This window comes from Amblyomma americanum, chromosome 5 (assembly GCF_052857255.1).
Source record: "Amblyomma americanum isolate KBUSLIRL-KWMA chromosome 5, ASM5285725v1, whole genome shotgun sequence".
NCBI lineage: Eukaryota > Metazoa > Arthropoda > Arachnida > Ixodida > Ixodidae > Amblyomma > Amblyomma americanum.
In genome coordinates, this window is record NC_135501.1 from 208,900,923 (window position 1) to 208,917,294 (window position 16,372).

General features: G+C 51.5%; 1 protein-coding gene across 2 annotated transcripts; it reads left to right on the forward strand.

Moving 5' to 3' along the window:
- The first annotated feature begins 7,389 nt into the window (after window positions 1–7,389).
- On the forward strand, window positions 7,390–14,541 carry LOC144133545 (uncharacterized). Of its 2 annotated transcripts, none has more exons than XM_077666715.1 (6): window positions 7,390–7,864; window positions 9,531–9,735; window positions 11,279–11,396; window positions 12,697–12,784; window positions 12,842–12,945; window positions 13,949–14,541. In XM_077666715.1, exons 1-6 carry the CDS (start codon window positions 7,705–7,707, stop codon window positions 14,447–14,449), a joined length of 1,176 nt encoding a protein of 391 aa, XP_077522841.1. In that variant the 5' UTR covers window positions 7,390–7,704; the 3' UTR covers window positions 14,450–14,541. The 2 variants fall into 2 exon arrangements, with proteins under 2 accessions (XP_077522841.1, XP_077522842.1); XM_077666716.1 differs by having other exon boundaries at window positions 7,396–7,864; window positions 9,585–9,735; window positions 13,949–14,540.
- The last annotated feature ends 1,831 nt before the right edge of the window (window positions 14,542–16,372 follow it).

Sequence of the window (16,372 nt, forward strand, 5' to 3'; positions counted from 1 at the left end):
TTTCTTCCTGTTGTCTTACCCCTCCGCGTATTCAACCCCTTACTTCAGTATGAACCAACTAACCTAAATATCCTTTTGCAACATGTTGGGCGTAGAGTTTAATCCTAGATGGTATACTAAAGGTATAATGCTGTGGGCTGCAGGAGCTACCTTTAGGAAGGTGTATACACGAAAGGCGGCGGCGCAGTGCATTGTGGGTGAGCGGCCATCTTGTAGTACTCCTTATGGCCGATTCACACGACGGACTGTTCGCCCGCGGCCAGCGCATCACGTGTTCGTGCGTCACCAAATCGAGAGGCGTGCTGTCGGCCCGCGGACTGGACAACCAAGGAAGTTCAAGCGCCTCTCTCGCGGGAATTAGCGGCGGCCCGCGAAGATGCGCGCGCCAGCTCTGGCAACCACCGCTCTTGTCAGTATTTCGGCTGCCGCACTTCGCTGAGTGGCGTTGAGCTGGCGCGCTGTTTTGACAAGCTGCACTACGTTCGCTACCATGACGAAGTGATCGACTCGGCTAGCAAGACGGCCCAGGCCATTGAGGAATTGGACAAAGGGCCGCACCTGCACCATTCAATCGCAGTCATGGGTCGGGAGGAAAAACCAGTTTGACCAGCGTTGCCAAACGCTTTAAAATAATCTGGGAACAGTGGTACACCCAGCGCGTCGTCTGGTTCTTTTGGTCCGTCGCATCCGCTTGACGTCATCGGATCGCAGGCCAGTTTTTAGTGGCGCATGAACACGTGATGCGCGGGCCGCGGGCGAACGGACCGTCGTGTGAATCGGCCATTAGCAGACACCCGCTACAGTTACCCCAGCCACTACGGCAGCATGCTGCGCCGATGCACGCACAAACGTAATAATTGCTCGTAAGTGACGCGCGCTACAAGTATTCTTATCGCTTGCAAAGAGCACAGCTCCAGTTCCTGTAGATTGTGCAGCTAATATTGCTATCCGAATGCGGCAGATTAAGTTATGAGGCGAAAACAAAACAGTCGGGACAGACCCTTTTCACGTTGCGGGCATGCGACTGCATCCAGCACATGCTTGTGGCCATGCGTGGACGCTTCGGACGTCCACGAATTCTTGGTGTTGAGGACAAGCTTCGCCACTCGTAAGCAAGTCGCGGAAGGCACAGGAGGACCACAACTTTGAAACAAAAGGCTGGGTACACAAGCCGTCGGTAAAGGAAGCGTCGGCTGACACCATAGTCATAATAACAAAGGTAAGGCGGCTTCTTTTGCACCTTAACCTGTGCTGAGTGCACATTTTGTTCGCAGGTGAACTATTCCCAAAGCCTAACCAGGTTCCGCCAACAGCATGCACGGATGCTGACCAAGAGCGACGGCAACATGTATAAACCGCTTTTCTTCGACGAGCATGGCGTGCATGCGCGGTAAACGCTTTCTTGCACCGACGACGCGAACGTCTGGCTTAGCCCACGTATGTACGATAAGTGGAAGTCACTAATCGGCACACAAGCTGAGGTGGCTTCACTGTCAAGTCGGCGTTTCTTCAGCGCACAGGTCGCGAAGTCCATGCCAGCGCACTTCCACTTTTCGAACGCGGGCTGGAGCCAGGCGTCCGCGCTGTCGGTGCAAGAACACTACTGCCGTGCACGCACGCGGTGCTCTGCGAAGAAAATGACGGCAGCAACATGGGAACTGGCTTCGCCGTTCAGGTGCAGCGATTATGTCGCCGCGTCGTTCTTGGTCAGCCCCAACGCTGTTAGCGGAGCGTGTTCATGCTTTGCGAACGAATTACCTGCGAATAAAGCGCGCAGTCAGCACGCGTCAAAATTGTGGTGAAATAGAACACTGTACAGTTAAAATGCACAAGCAGCAGCCTTACCTTTGTTATGACTACTATGTGGGCCGACGCTCCGATATTCACCGACGGCTCGTGCACTATAGCCGCTCCAGCTCCTTCCGCGACTTCCGTTGCTTACGGGGCGGAGAGCGTAACGCACGCAGTGCCGTAGCGCTTTGCGTACGCACAGCTAAAACTGTCTAGTGGAGCTTGTACTCAACGCAAAGATTCGTGGACGTCCGAAGCATCAACGCATGGCCACAAGCTAGACGCAGTCGCTTGCCCGCATTTTTTTTTCGTAACACGTCGTCTACCGCAGTCTGATAGCGTCGCTGCAGTCTCCAAGCCGTCCTCTTTGAAAACAGTAATACTACTTAATTGCAGTGCGTCACATACGAGCAGTTATCACGTTCATGTGTGCACCAGCGCAGCATGCTGCCCACGACCGGCACGCGGCAGCGGGCGTCTGCGGAGTACTACAAGATGGCCGCTCACCCACAACGCTCCGCGCCGCCGCCTTTCGTGCATACACCCTCGGCGTCGACTAGTCAAAAGTTTTTACTAATTTCGTCGGAGTGATTTCGCCGTCGCCGCACGTTTGACCTTGAAAGTCCTTGCTGCGCCTATGGTGCCTAGAATTATGCCGCTGCCATAGCAACGCATCACGTGACTTCGCCGAGCCGAGTCTTCGCCATCGCTGCGCTGGGGCTCCGCGGAGCAGCCTGACCACGTGATCTAGCCGAGCAGACGCGGCTTGGCGCCTGTAACGTTTAGTGCGTCCCGCACACTGGATAGGCAGCGCGCCCACCCTGCCAGGTGGCAGTTAAATTACTGGTTGATCGCGAGAGGTTGCGGCCTATTGCTGCAGTGCCGTGTGTCTGCCGCAAAGTTGTCAGCGCTAATTAATGCATGCAGCCCACATCTCTCGCTCACCACCGCCACGTACCTCAAAGCGCGCGACTGAGGCATCCACTGACCCAGGGTAACATACCCAGGGAGCCAGTTATGCGCCCTACCCCTCCTCAAAATCATCGGTCCAGAACCCTGTCAACGCCAATGCCAATGAACACAATGAAAGCCGACAGCTTTCGCTTGGTATATCGTGAATTAGCTGAGCTAATCCACAACCTAATTTTTTTTAGCATGAAAATACCAAATGCTTAATTCATAAGCACGCACATATTTCGAGGCAGAGGCGAAACACTGCCAACCTCGTTTTCCTCGACAGCCCCACATGTCACGTGCGCAGGGAACCTTCCTCGGTCGCACCTCTGTATCCGGAATGGCGGACCGACACGCTCTCGACATGGTCCCTCGCACACAAATTGCATTGCCTGAACGCACTCAAGCACGGTGAACTTCGAGCAGCTGAGGGGCTTTCCTTTTGGGTCGCGACAGCATCGATGGCCCCGAGCTCCTCGGACGAAGCACTTCTGCAGACGGTGGCGCCGCAGCGCGGCAGCCGCGAACAGCATATAAATAATAATAATAATAATTGGTTTTCGGTGGAATGGAAATGGCGCAGTATCTGTCTCATATATCGTTGGACACCTGAACCGCGCCGTAAGGGAAGGGATAAAGAAGGGAGTGAAAGAAGATAGGAGCGAATAGGTCCGTAGTGGAGGGCTCCGGAATAATTTCGACCACCTGGGGATCTTTAACGTGCACTGACATCGCACAGCACACGGGCGCCTTAGCGTTTTTCCTCCATAAAAACGCAGCCGCCGCGGTCGGGTTCGAACCCGGGAACTCCGGATCAGTAGTCGAGCGCCCTAACCACTGAGCCACCGCGGCGGGGCAACGATCAGCGTTTCGGAGAAGTTTCGTGACCTGCAAGCATTGATCGAATGTCTGATACCCTGGTACGAGGAAGAACTCGAGACCTCGTATAATCGCTGTGCGCATGACGGTGTCTACCGAAACCGCATGTTATCACCCAAGCCGTCTATTATTGTCGCGCCGCGTTTCGCTGACGCCCTCGCAAACCCCGCATTCTTGCATGTGCCCGCTGTCTCGAGATAGGACACCATGCATACCGATGCTTATCAAATGAGGGAAAACAATCTGGGCTCCAACCGGACATGTCGGCAAAAAAGTCACGTGACCCATGACGTCACATGCGACAACACACACGTCACATTTAATTTTTTAGACCAATCACCGTTTCCAGCCGAGCTGCCTTTAAACGCTTGTCTCGCCGACGCACCATTGTCCCTTATTCTAAAAAGGCACGGGTGCTGCTAGCAACGCCAGCCAAGACTGAAAAGCTGGATTTTGATTGGTGGTGGCGGGTCAGGTGGTATCGCCACTTCACGTTCAAACAAGGGCGTGGGGGGACTTGAATACCTGGCTTTCGTAACTGGCTTGCTGTAGGCGTAAGGGCAATGCAGGAACTGGAAGATCCGTGCTTGATGAACGTATTGCGAATTCGTCCATCAACTGCACTGCCCATGAGCTGGCTCAAGATCTCCACCTCCGAAGGGGCCCACCTCGGGAACCACGGAAGAGAAGGGCGAGTAATATCATACCAAGAAGTAAACCACGGGCAACTTCCCCCTCCTAATTCCTAATGTGAAGCTTAAAGGGAAGCTGAAACGGTTTTCAAATCGCATGAAACGCTGTGGTTGGGCAGAAGGGACCTTGAAAATCATGTGTGTAAATTTTTTCTCGATTCTGTCCGCAAAAAGAGCCGCAATCGCTTCTTAAAAACCCGCCGCCGAGCCGCCCTCATCGCTTCCGGAAGCGCCGGGTGGGAGGACGACAAAAAGGGAGAACTGGCGGAAGTGACGCCATTCACGGAGAGCCGTCCGGCTGAGCTTGCTCCACACCCTCTCAATACTTTTTCATTCTTTTGACCTCCTCCTCCCCTCCATATTTAAAGACGCTAGCTACTGCCTCCAGTCACCACTGATGAAGGAAACGAGCCGGCTTCGAAACGTTGGGTTTCATATTGAAGTTTTAGATTGGAGATGTGTAGTTTATTATACGTATTCAAGCCAAACCAGACAGGCATGCAAAATCTGTCAAAATGTTTATTTTTCAAAGCCACTTGCGGCACTGCCTTTGAGCTCGTTACGCACAGTGCGACTTTTTGTTTTGTTTTTTCCCCGATTTCTTGCACCTGCTGGCAGCACAAGCAATCCTCTTAATCTTACATCAGCGCACAGCACATGCAGCTGCACCTAACTGAACAAAGACTGATTATATCAACCTAGTGTACTTTAGCAAAGCAAACGTTCGCATTCATAAACGCTTTGTCATGGCTGACGATCGACAATGGCGCCAGAATTCATGCAAATTTGTCCTTGAGTCAGAACGGCAAAGTCGTCGAGTCGAGGTACGCATATATCTGCCACAAGTAATTCTGCTGGTTATCTTGATATGTAACAGCAGCAACTGTATCTCGCAGAACACCAGTTTTGATCGCAATACTGTGAGCTCCGAAACGCAGCCATAATTATTGTTCAAAAGCGTGCTCAGCATGGGAAGAAAAAAAAACGTACGGGGGTAAGTGCAGAAGTTTCATGGTTGAAGCATAGCCCGAACGCTACAGAAGGAATAGCGCACACGAGAGCTTCCTCAGTCCTCTCGTCTCTTCGGGCTGCAGTACAGCAGTGAACCCACTACAACTCAGCAAGTTTGGCATTATTTAGTAGTTATAAATGGCCTTCGGGTTAATTAGGCACGTCGTTATAAATAAATGAACAATTGCTTTACCTCGCGCGACTCGTGTAAGCATGCCGGTGATCTGAATTCGATCATGCTTACAGGCGTTACAAGAAGTTTGCGGCCAGGCTTTTATGCAGCAGCGGTACACAACAACGTTTCGGCGCAATTTCCTTTTTATTAATTGCCACTCGCACATGCACCTACACAAAAGATATGCACGCGCATGTACCTATGCAAAACATGCGTATCAGTCGAGATTTCCAACAAGTGAAAATGCCGCGAATTGACTTTCGCTGCCGGCGCACTCCGCGGCGTCGATCGTTGGTTCCGCCGTTTTCTGGAGCTGCTGATGGCTCGAGCATGTATGGTGAGAGTCCGAACTGTTCAACACTGCTTGAATTATTCATCATTTCCAAAACGTACTTTTTAAGCCAGCCGTAGCAACGCGCTACGCAGCAACGCCGTCGGTGCTGGCCGGAGTTCCCCGTGGATCACGTCACGACGGTCCCGGCCAATCGCGGGCAGCAGCGGCGGTCGCTCGGCGCCCTGAGGCGATGGGGCGCGTTTTCTTCTGAAAAAAAAAAAAAAAACAGCTTTTCGCGTTTATTTCCGCTCTTTCTGAAAGAGATATTCTTTTTCAGCGTACTAAAAATTATAAAATGCCGCAGGGAACAACTTTTTCGAAAAGTGCTTCAGCTTCCCTTTAATAATCAGCAAGCGGTGGCGTGGAGACGCCTTCAAACAGGCATCTACCCGCACCCAATATTAATTAAACATATTATCCCGGAAAATGAGTATGACTTATGTAAGAAATGTGGAGCAAGAGGGACCCCCGGCCATATTATTTGGGAGTGCACACAACCCCACGCAGGGCGAATAAAATAGATATAGAGACGCCTGGGAGACCTTGCTGCGTAGCCCGGACCCTGAGCGCCAGCTCCTCGCCGTCCGAGTGGCTGAAGAGGCCGCCGGGATTCAAGAAATCCAGGCCAGTATCTGACGCGGCGACCCTGTCCACCCCAATCCCTCCTGCAGCCCTCATCTCTCGACTGAGAGGGAGAGTCGGAGGGTAGGAAGAGGGCGTCTTCTGTTGGACAATAAATTCGTTGGAGGCACTTAGATATCTCTTAACTGCGGGAAGGCGAAAGCCGTCTGCGACTCATTGCACTGATTTGAATTTTATAATAATAATAATAATAATAATAATAATAATAATAATAATAATAATAATAATAATACTAGTTGGTTTTTGGGCGGGAAAGGAAATGGCGCAGTATCTGTCTCATATATCGTTGGACACCTGAACCGCGCCGTAAGGGAAGGGATAAAGGAGGGAGTGAAAGAAGAAAGGAAGAGAGAGGTGCCGTAGTGGAGGGCTCCGGAATAATTTCGACCACCTGGGGATCTTTAACGTGCACTGACATCGCATAGCACACGGGCGCCTTAGCGTTTGAATTCGTTTCACGACAGAGAAGAGCAGTTGGCGCGAGCGTGGCAGAGAGATCACGTGACATCACAAGGTCACGTGACCTAAAATGTAACGGACGGACGCGAGTATGAGTCATTAAAGGCTATCGCCTTAAATGTCTTTCACTCACTCACTCCAACTGCAATAGTCGATACCCTCGTGTGACACTACGACCGTCTCGCCACTGGTCGCCAACGTACCCACTCGCGCATGCATTAAATGTAATGATAACATAATAAACTAGCGCTGGGCACCCTTTTTTTCGCTCACGCAAACATTCGCACTCACAAACATGCCGAAGCAATAGCCGACGCACGCAGCCCTCCGCTCCGAGGGAGAGCCGCCGATCAATGTTTGGCCGACAGCCAGGCGAACCAGACTAGCGGCGTCTCCCTTTGCAACTGCGAAAGGCGACGCCGGCGCAACGCGCCACGCATCCAGTCACCGAGACGCGCCGCTTTTGCTCGTTGCTTGTTGTCATGGCAACGTGCGCGCTGCGTAGCGCGCCGTTCGCATGCTCGGACGCAGAGCAGCGAGCGGCTGGCTCCTCCGCTCGTTGCTGTGAGTGCGGTGTGATTCCGTTTTGAAACACAGCCCACATCGTGGGCGGTGTGTGCAGAGCTCCATCGCGTTGTGCAAACGCGGCAGCGTTGTCGAAAATATACAGGCACCAATGCGACTGCGTTCGACGCTGCGCATCTGTCGTCTCGGCGAATAAGGAGCGGGGCTGGCGCCTTCGCACCCACGCTTTGCTTCGGCTCAAGATGGCGGCAACGAACTGCAGCGGGACGGTCGACTTGGAAACGCTTTGCATGGCGGTTGAAAAGCATCCGCTGCTCTACGACCCGGCGCACCCTGACGTCAGGGATTTCGTCAAGCGGGCGCAAGCGTGGAAGGCCATCTCGAAAGTCATGAACGCTTCCCGTAAGTGCGACGCGTTTGTCTGCTTCAAGTATCCAACGAGAGCGGTGTAACGACTCTTGCTGGTTCACGCTTTTGCCCCTCTACCGCGTACGTTAGATGCTGCCTGTGAAGCCACGGTTGCATCTAGCAACTTCACCCGCGGGCTCCGTTATCAAAAGCGGAGGCTGGCATGTAGGTAAAATTAGAATGAACCGTGGATTATTCGTCACAAAATATGGCTACTGGCCATGTTAGGTTTTGCTGCAAACGCGGCGGAAGCAGGGCATGTGCACGGTGTATCTTGTATGTAAATCTTTAATTGGCCTGCAGAAAATGGAAATGGATCGCCAGACATCGAACGCCAGCGCCGCGGCGACGGGACTTTGCGCGGACGAAAGGCGCGTGCTAATGGTTCAGAAGCGAAAATAGTTGGCGCGGGTTCGAAAGCGGATTGGCGCTCTGAACTCGTCGGGGTGCAGCTCAGTCTTTTCGAATAACGACGTGTGCTGTTCACTGAACGCAGTGGAATCGTTTGGCGTCAGATGCGCAAAACGTCAATAAAGTTGCGTTTGCTGTGTGCGTTTAAATGAAGTACTGAGTGACGAAGTTATTACAGCGTTCAGATAAAAATAAATGCATTAATTTATGAGGAAACTAAATGGCGCAGTAATTGTCTCACATCTCGGTGGACACCCGAACCGCGCCATATGTAGGGGTTGGACACTTCGGTCTAAACCGTAAAAAACGGATAAAAGTATTCCGAATTCAGTTTTCGAAATTCGGTTTTACCCGTAAAAGATCAGTGTTCTTGGCATGCATGGCATAGATAGCTGCCTGTTGAATGCGAGTTACACCCAGTCAAAGCTGAAATAAAGCAAGCGGGCAGCCAGAGGTACAGGCTGTTAGGCTGTTAGTGACCTAACAGCCTAAACCTCCTCCCCCTCGCCTTTCGCCCCTCCATACTTAAAAGACGCTAGCTACTGCCCTCAGTCACTCCTGATGAAGGAGCCGAGTCGGCTTCGAAAGGTTGGGTTAAAGTTAAAATTTTTGGTTGGAGTTGTGCAGTTTATTATAAGTCTTCAAACCCAACCAGACAGGCAAATCTGTCAAAATGTGTAGTTTTGGGTCAGTAACAAATAGAAGGGAGTCGAAGTGGGATCGTTGAGTTATACGAGTTGACGTTATACGAATGATACGGGCTGACGATATGTTGGCGGCGAGCCGCCGCTGCGGGGCTGTCGAGTCAAGGCGGCAGGTGATTTCTTTTGCTCAAATCGCGCTTGAGAGCAGCACGATCGTGGCGCGCGAATTCGTTAGTCACGTTGTTTATTTTTCTATTTCGCGGGCTTTCTTTGGATCTGGGAGAAAAAGACACACGCGAGGGTTTCTTCATCGTAAGTGATGGAATGGTGGTTTCTGAAGGTGCTCGATTTATTGTCTAAGGTCAATATTTATTTATTTGGATAATTAAACTTAATTAAAGTATTCATTAACTGCGAAACAAAAATCGCCTGTGGTGCGCAAGATGGCTGTCACCAATATGCAACAGGTTTCACTCGCCTGTTTCTAATAATGTATTTTTAAACCCTTGGCTCCAGTTAAGGCAGGATACTCCGTATATACTTCTTTCCTTTGTCAAACTCTAATGGAAAAGAAACGGGGCTGCGTTTTTCATTTTGTGCCCCAGCACATGTAGCCCTCCTGCATCTCGCTGGTCATTCTTTTGTGGCGATGCCTGCAGCTGCCAACTGCAAGAAGCACTGGCGCAGCGTCCGCGACCGGTTCGTTCGCGAGGAGAGGCTGGCGAAGCAGGCGGACGTCGAGGATGATCGTCTCGCCAAGTGGAGCCTCTACAGGCACCTGGGCTTCCTCGTCAAGTCCCAAAGGGCCCGGTGAGCGGACAGGAGGCAGCCTTTCGTGACTTGTTCATTCACGTGTCACTACACTACCAGCTGCTGGTGCGGTGGACGAAAGAATGGCCATGTTTCCTCTGCTCGAGTGACTATCCATGCACCTCGGTGTGGTCCGGATGCTGAGCTGACTGGTTCGACCATGCACTATAGCTGCTCTTTCGGTGCACGTTGAAGAAACCCAAATGACCGAAATTAAATGGAAGGCTTCCACTGCGGCGTGCCTTTAGTAGCTTACAGCGTTGCTTTGGTGCGAAAAAAAATCGTTATCCCTTGTGGATATAGCATCGAAGGATATAGCATCAATATAGCATCGCAGAGAAGAGGCTCTTGAGATCCGGTGCAGGAAGAGCTCGTGAGAACTTCCCGCTTTCCTCGCGTTCATCCGTCGCGACACGGGCTATCGACGACGGCGATGATCGTGATGAAACGATGCACACTGCTGCTTGTATGCCGTACTGTGAGGTCCGCACTGCCGTTCGTATTGTCCGACCGAGACTGTCGCCCTCTGTTTCATTTGAGGCCATTCTCCCGTTCGATAAGGACCGGCCACTCGTAGCAGACCACTGTTCGTGCAGGCAGGGGCGACTGCTGCGTGCCAGGAATGTTTTAGGTTGGTCAAATGTTTAGGGCAATCATCCAAGGTGGAGTAGGTTTGAAATAAGGGAGTAACTAGTCGCTATAGTATCCATCCAAGCGCAGTCATACGGCTACAAAGGAAAGCTGTGCAGCTTTCTCAGAAACTTCTCAGTTAAAGGCTTTCCTTTGTAGCCGTATGGCTGCGCTTGGATGGATACTAGTGAGTAGTTACTCCCTTAGTTCAAGAACGTTATAGTGCCCCTGTTTCAAGTATGAAATCGTACGCGTCTTGTCGAACGCTAGATCATCCAACGCGTTACACCGTGACTTGCAAAATTGTCCTCATCTGCATAGGTCACGTTGAAAAATGTAGACAAATTTTTTGTGCAGAGGTCAGCAGATGATCATGTTCTCTTGTACAGAAATCTACACATTCGAATCAGTGCGGAAGCATGGATTTGTGCTACGTATAGGAGACCACGATGAGCGGGCAGTGCCGCGGGACTGAGCGCTCGCTCTAGGCCAGCTGCGGAGAGAGAACGAACGATTTTGCTCGGGGTTGGTATACCCTTCAGTTTTGTGCAGATTAGAGAACGAAGTACTGACGGAACGGTTACTCGTACTGTCGCAAGGAAGATTTCCAGCGACAAAATGTGCAGTGTTTCAAGTATAACAGACCAACATTAACCACTGCATCCCAACTAGCCCAGCAGCGCGTCTAGATTAGGCATTGTATATTACATATAGTCGTCCCACATGCTTCCTGCGTCAGTTCTGCTCGTTCATTTGGAACAGAGTTAACTGACAACGGAATAATGTTAGGAAATTCGCGGCGCTATAAGATATGCCGCGGCTCTGACGCGAAATATCAGAGAGAGGGGCCATTGTCCTCCCGAGGACGCAGGTCTTTCTTTCCCTTAATTAACTCGCAACTATCAAACTGCAGGCTGTGGAACAGCTCCAGCGACACATACCCTGGAAACGAGACTGTTGTCAACGGCCACGTTCAGCCAAAGTACGGTCAAGGCGTCCTGCCGGCTCAGCCCAGCCAACCTCCACTGCAGGTACGCTGCACGGACTCCTTCCTGCGCACCCCGCGACAGGAGAGAGCAATGGTGCCACCCGTTTACTGTCGAAATTTCACTTGCTGCTTTGATGCAGACTCGCGCCTCCTGTGAGGGCTGTGTCACGTTCAGTGCCGGAGTGCACTGCTGCAGGCATCGCAATTGCTGTTGCTGTGAACACAGACGAGCGCGACTCCCTGAATGCCGCGTGCTTCGAAGAGCGATGGCACGACGAGCAGTTCAAAACTGGGAGATTTGAAGATTGTCGCTTCACCTGCGGCGATAAAATCTACTGCTCAGGACAGATCGAAAGCTGCAGGGAACCATGTACCGGTTGGTGTCCATAGGTGGCGAACTGTCGTCCGCCAGCTGCCCACGGCAAAACTACAATTGAGGCAGTCAGTGCCGGGGGACATGGGCTGGACACCGGTCGAAGCACGGGAAGCTCAGAGTAAAGTATTATATGAAGAACGCGTGAGAAAATTGGACGATAGCAGGTCAGCTTCTAAGGTATCTAAATGCTTCAGAAATAGCGTTGACTGATAGTGGTGGAAAAGGACCAGAAAATTCACCAGTAAGTGAGCAGGAAACCAGGACGGAGAAATAAGGAGCTTTAAACGGCAGGTCAAAGACGCAGAGGGTGATAACTGGATTATTTCAATAGAGAAAACGCATATTATAGACCTGTATCGAAAATGAAAAAGGCAACTCAGGAGGGAATCGATCTATCACAACTCGATAGGCAGCACCTTACTCTTTGAAAGCGAGATCAGGATGCCCTAGAACGCGTAACTACAAAAATAAATTTAACCAAAAAGGCACGTGCGCAGTGTAGGGTAAATCCGTAAAGACAGAGGAACGTATTTTACTAGAATGTGGCAGTATCCATCCATAAGGCACAGTCACTCTCCCTAGGAGGTAAGAAAGGCAGTGTGAATGGATATGCGGTGTAGACGTTAGAAAAAAGCGATTTGAAGATTGGTGGCTCATCAGCAGGGCGGTGACGTAAAGGATACAAATTCAGGATTAAAAAGTGGCCAAACATAAAATCAGTAGAATTTATATTTAAAGAAAAATGGCGAATTCGTAGATAATACCGAGCATAGTGGGCGCAGTGTACATAAGCGAATTCGTTGTGTTTGCTCTCCAATTACATTGGTGCCTTGGGAGGTCTCCGGCACGTTCGTAGAAGTTCCCGACAGCGATGCGAAATACTAGCCGGAGCTCCGAAGAGCGCCGAAATCTATCCGTCTCACATTTTATTTTATAGCAGCGGTGTGTGTGTGTGTTTTCCGTGCAGCTGCGGCCCATGCCAGCCGCCCAGAACCCCGAGGGCTACGACGTAGGGTCGGAGTGCGTAATCCTGCACCCGGACGCCATCACGCAGAGTAAGCGTCGCTCGCTTGGCCACGTTTCCGCCCCTGCAGCTGTATGTGTCCGTTCAGGTGTTCTGCTGTCAATGGTGAACGTTCCATCGCCGGACGAGATCATAACGCCGGACCAGCCGCCGACAACAACGATGTCGTGCCTCGAGAACCTGACCTGCTGCGTACGTTACTGTACACATGATGCATGCATGCATACTTAGGCATGTGCGGAGCGAGGGGGGGGGGCGGAAATTTTGTACGATATTGTTCTCTGGTACACAAAAGACATGAACGGGCGGTGTACCATCGACTTTGATCCCCCCGCCCCTTGTGAAGAGACCTGTGCATGCCAATGCATGCATACTATAGCTCGTGTCCAGTAAACGCCTTAGCTTCACACCGGCTAAGGGACAAGCCCTTCAATGCACAATTAGTCAGAGTCTACTTCAGCGTTAAAATACTGCGTGCACTAGGGTAACCTTGCTGTTACTGTGAAGCTTTGCGTTGGTCGCCGCCCAGTGTGTCCGGTGTGCCTTTCACTACTCCTGTCAGCACTGCTGAGACGTATACTTACGTAGCCCACGCATAAGAAATGCAGTGTTTCTCAGCAGATTTTAGGTAAAGAGTGCGTTTATGAAAGCTGCTGGCTGAAAACGATTGCTCCTGAAGATTTCAGCTTTTGTTACGGAAGAACCTCCCATCATTGCTCCAATTTGCTCTCCGTTGGCATGTAAGCACAAGAACCCTGTGTCCGGTCATCACTACATATATACTTCAAGAGATATAGCTGTTTGTGATAAGGACCCGGTAACTTTAAATACCAAAGAAAAGGATTTGAAAAAAAATTCTGCTTTATATGGTGGCCTCCTTCGCCGGAGCTTCTGACTAATTTAGTTTGGCTTTCTTACTTTGTCTCTTTCTTTTTACTTGGTCCAATCCTTCTTTCTCCTCTCCCCTATCAGTCTATTGGCCGACAGACAAAAGTTGTCCGTGCGGCCCGCGTGGCGAGAAGGGGCAGAATTGGATGCAGCTGCCATTTCGTATTTGCCATGGGGAACCACTTTCAAGCTTTTGTGACAGTTGTGTAGCCGTCCCAACCATAAAGCCGCCATGGCAACACCGTTGTAAGCGGTATGTGTACTGAATGCCCTCGATGAAAGGCAACTCTTCTTTCGTTGCTCGCAGGGTACGTCACCAGAGCCAAGGCAGACACCACCAATCCAGACTCGTATCACTGTCAAGCAAGAGCCGCCGGACTGTGAGACACTGGACCAGTTTGAAGGACAGTGGGAAGACCAAAGCGCTCGCACTTCCACAACGACCAGCGTGCAGTCGAGATCGGCTCCCCTCGACACGGGGCTGTCACGTGGAAAGCGAAAGTCTAGCGAGGCTGGTATCGGTCGCAGGTCCAAGTACGCCAAGGAGCGTCGTGACAGTGGTGACGTAGCCAGCAGCACGGATGCCCTGTTGCGCGAGCTGACCGCGGCGACGGAACAGATGAAGGCAATGGCCGACGCCACGGCACAGTGTCGGTTGCAGCAGCGCGTCGATCCCGACGACTGCGAAACCATGTACCTGCTCAGCCTGCGCGAACGCCTAAGGAAGTTTGGTCCCAGGGAGAAGAGCCTGGCGCTGGTCAGGATTCAGCAGGTTCTGCACGAAATCGAGTTCGGGACGTCGGGATGAATTCTACGTTGCTGTGGGATCAAGTACAAACGCGCGCTCTTTCAATAAACGTTTACGACGCATGTATACAAACATGGACCTGTACTTTACTTGCAGCTATGTATAAACATTTAATGGTTAGCGTATACCGCCAGCTGCCAACAGCGCATAGCAGCTGGACCGTCATCTGCGCATGCTATGTTAGGGGCAGGCGGCAGCGCTATACGGTAAGCTATACTAAAACTACGCACATCCTCGATGTGGCGTCCGGCATGTAAAAGGAAGGGTACAAAACAGATGAAGAAAACTAACAAGCGTACTCTGTCGCGCAGGTGAAGAGAAGGCTGGTTGACCCAATCACAGTCACCTCTCGATATGGAAAATTTTCGAGACTTTCCAAGTCATCTGGTCATGGCGGCGGGTGAAATAAAATTGTAATGCCATCGAACAGAAGCTTGAAATCACATGCAGGAATCGTGATGCGCAGACGCACAAGTGGCAGCGCCACAAAAAAATGGCTGTGGTTTAGCTATGGTTAAACCTGGAGTGACGCGATAGCTACACCTGGCCGCGCTGCGTTTCGCTGGACGTTCCTTCTTCATATTCGTCCCTGTACGTGGCTCTCCCCCTCTTCCTGTCTCCACTCTTCCCAACGCGGTTTCGCCGGCGCGCCGCGCCGCCGGCAGCTTCCACGGTGGCCACGGCGCCGCCACGCTGAAAACTCGAATTGCTAGCTGAATGTGGGAGCGCGGCGCGCACACCAGCTGCGTGATCTGACGTCACTCCGAGCATGCGCACAACTGACGAGGCGGGCGGCGTCTGCTCCGCTGTCGACGCAGCGGCGAGGCGCGCACACCAGCCGCGGGCTATGATGTCACTCCGTGCATGCGCACAGCTGGCGGAGCGGTGGTGGCATGGCTCCGCGCGCAGCCACGCTGACCTCGCGAAGTGGCTGGGTTAGTGTAGCTATCGCTACAAAAGCACGACTACCGATTTTTACAATAAAAAAATCGACGGAGTTGTCTGCACAACTTCAGACATGGTCGTTGCGCGCAACACACACACACACAAGACAGAATACGGGTCTTGTATGTGTGTGTTTAGCGCAACTACCATGCCTGAAGTATTGAACCAACCAGCCCGACACGTTCTACTTGTCTGCAATGTTGAACACAACGAACGACAGTATTTTTTAAATATCTCTGAATCCCCCTTTCCGCGTGAGCATCCAGGTCATGTATGTAACCTGTTCCCTTTTTAGTCCTGAGAACACAGTATACGTTTTCCTACAACGTCTGTCAGTCGTTTTTTTTTTTTTTGGGGGGGGGGGGGGGCGTGCCTCGTACTATTCTTAGGAATGTGGCGTGGTCAGACTCCGAAGATCTGCGCTGCGAACCGTTCAGTGACAAATTTTACGTGAAATTCTGCTCAGTCTTGAACGTATAATTATACCCGCTTCCGAAGGACCGCATAAAACGGAAATTCAGGCACCATCTGCTTGCGGGCTCGTGCCATGATCAGTTTCGGCCTTGGGGAAGGCAATCTTTGTAAAAGACGATGATCCAGCATTGTTTTCGCCACGCTCGATGCAAAAAGTATAGTCGGTGGTTTTGCCCGCGCGCAGCTAACCTCTCGCTCTATATATTTTTGAAATTAGAAGCTCAGGCGCAGCTGTACTTGACGTTTATGTCCATTGCATGCTATTCGCCGTCATTGTCGCATTTCAAAGCTAAAGCTTTACTCGCCTAGTGAAGCCAAGGTCATCGGCGCCGCAATTTCACCTTGAAGTGGAGGAGCGGTGGTGGTGTGGCAGCCACGTGACATACCACGTCACTCGCGCCGCCGTGCCGACCTCCGCCTTGGCAGCTGTGGCCATGTGACTAACCACGTGACTCGCCATTTGCTGGAAATAAAGCCCCTCAATGAACTAAAAGTAACGATCAC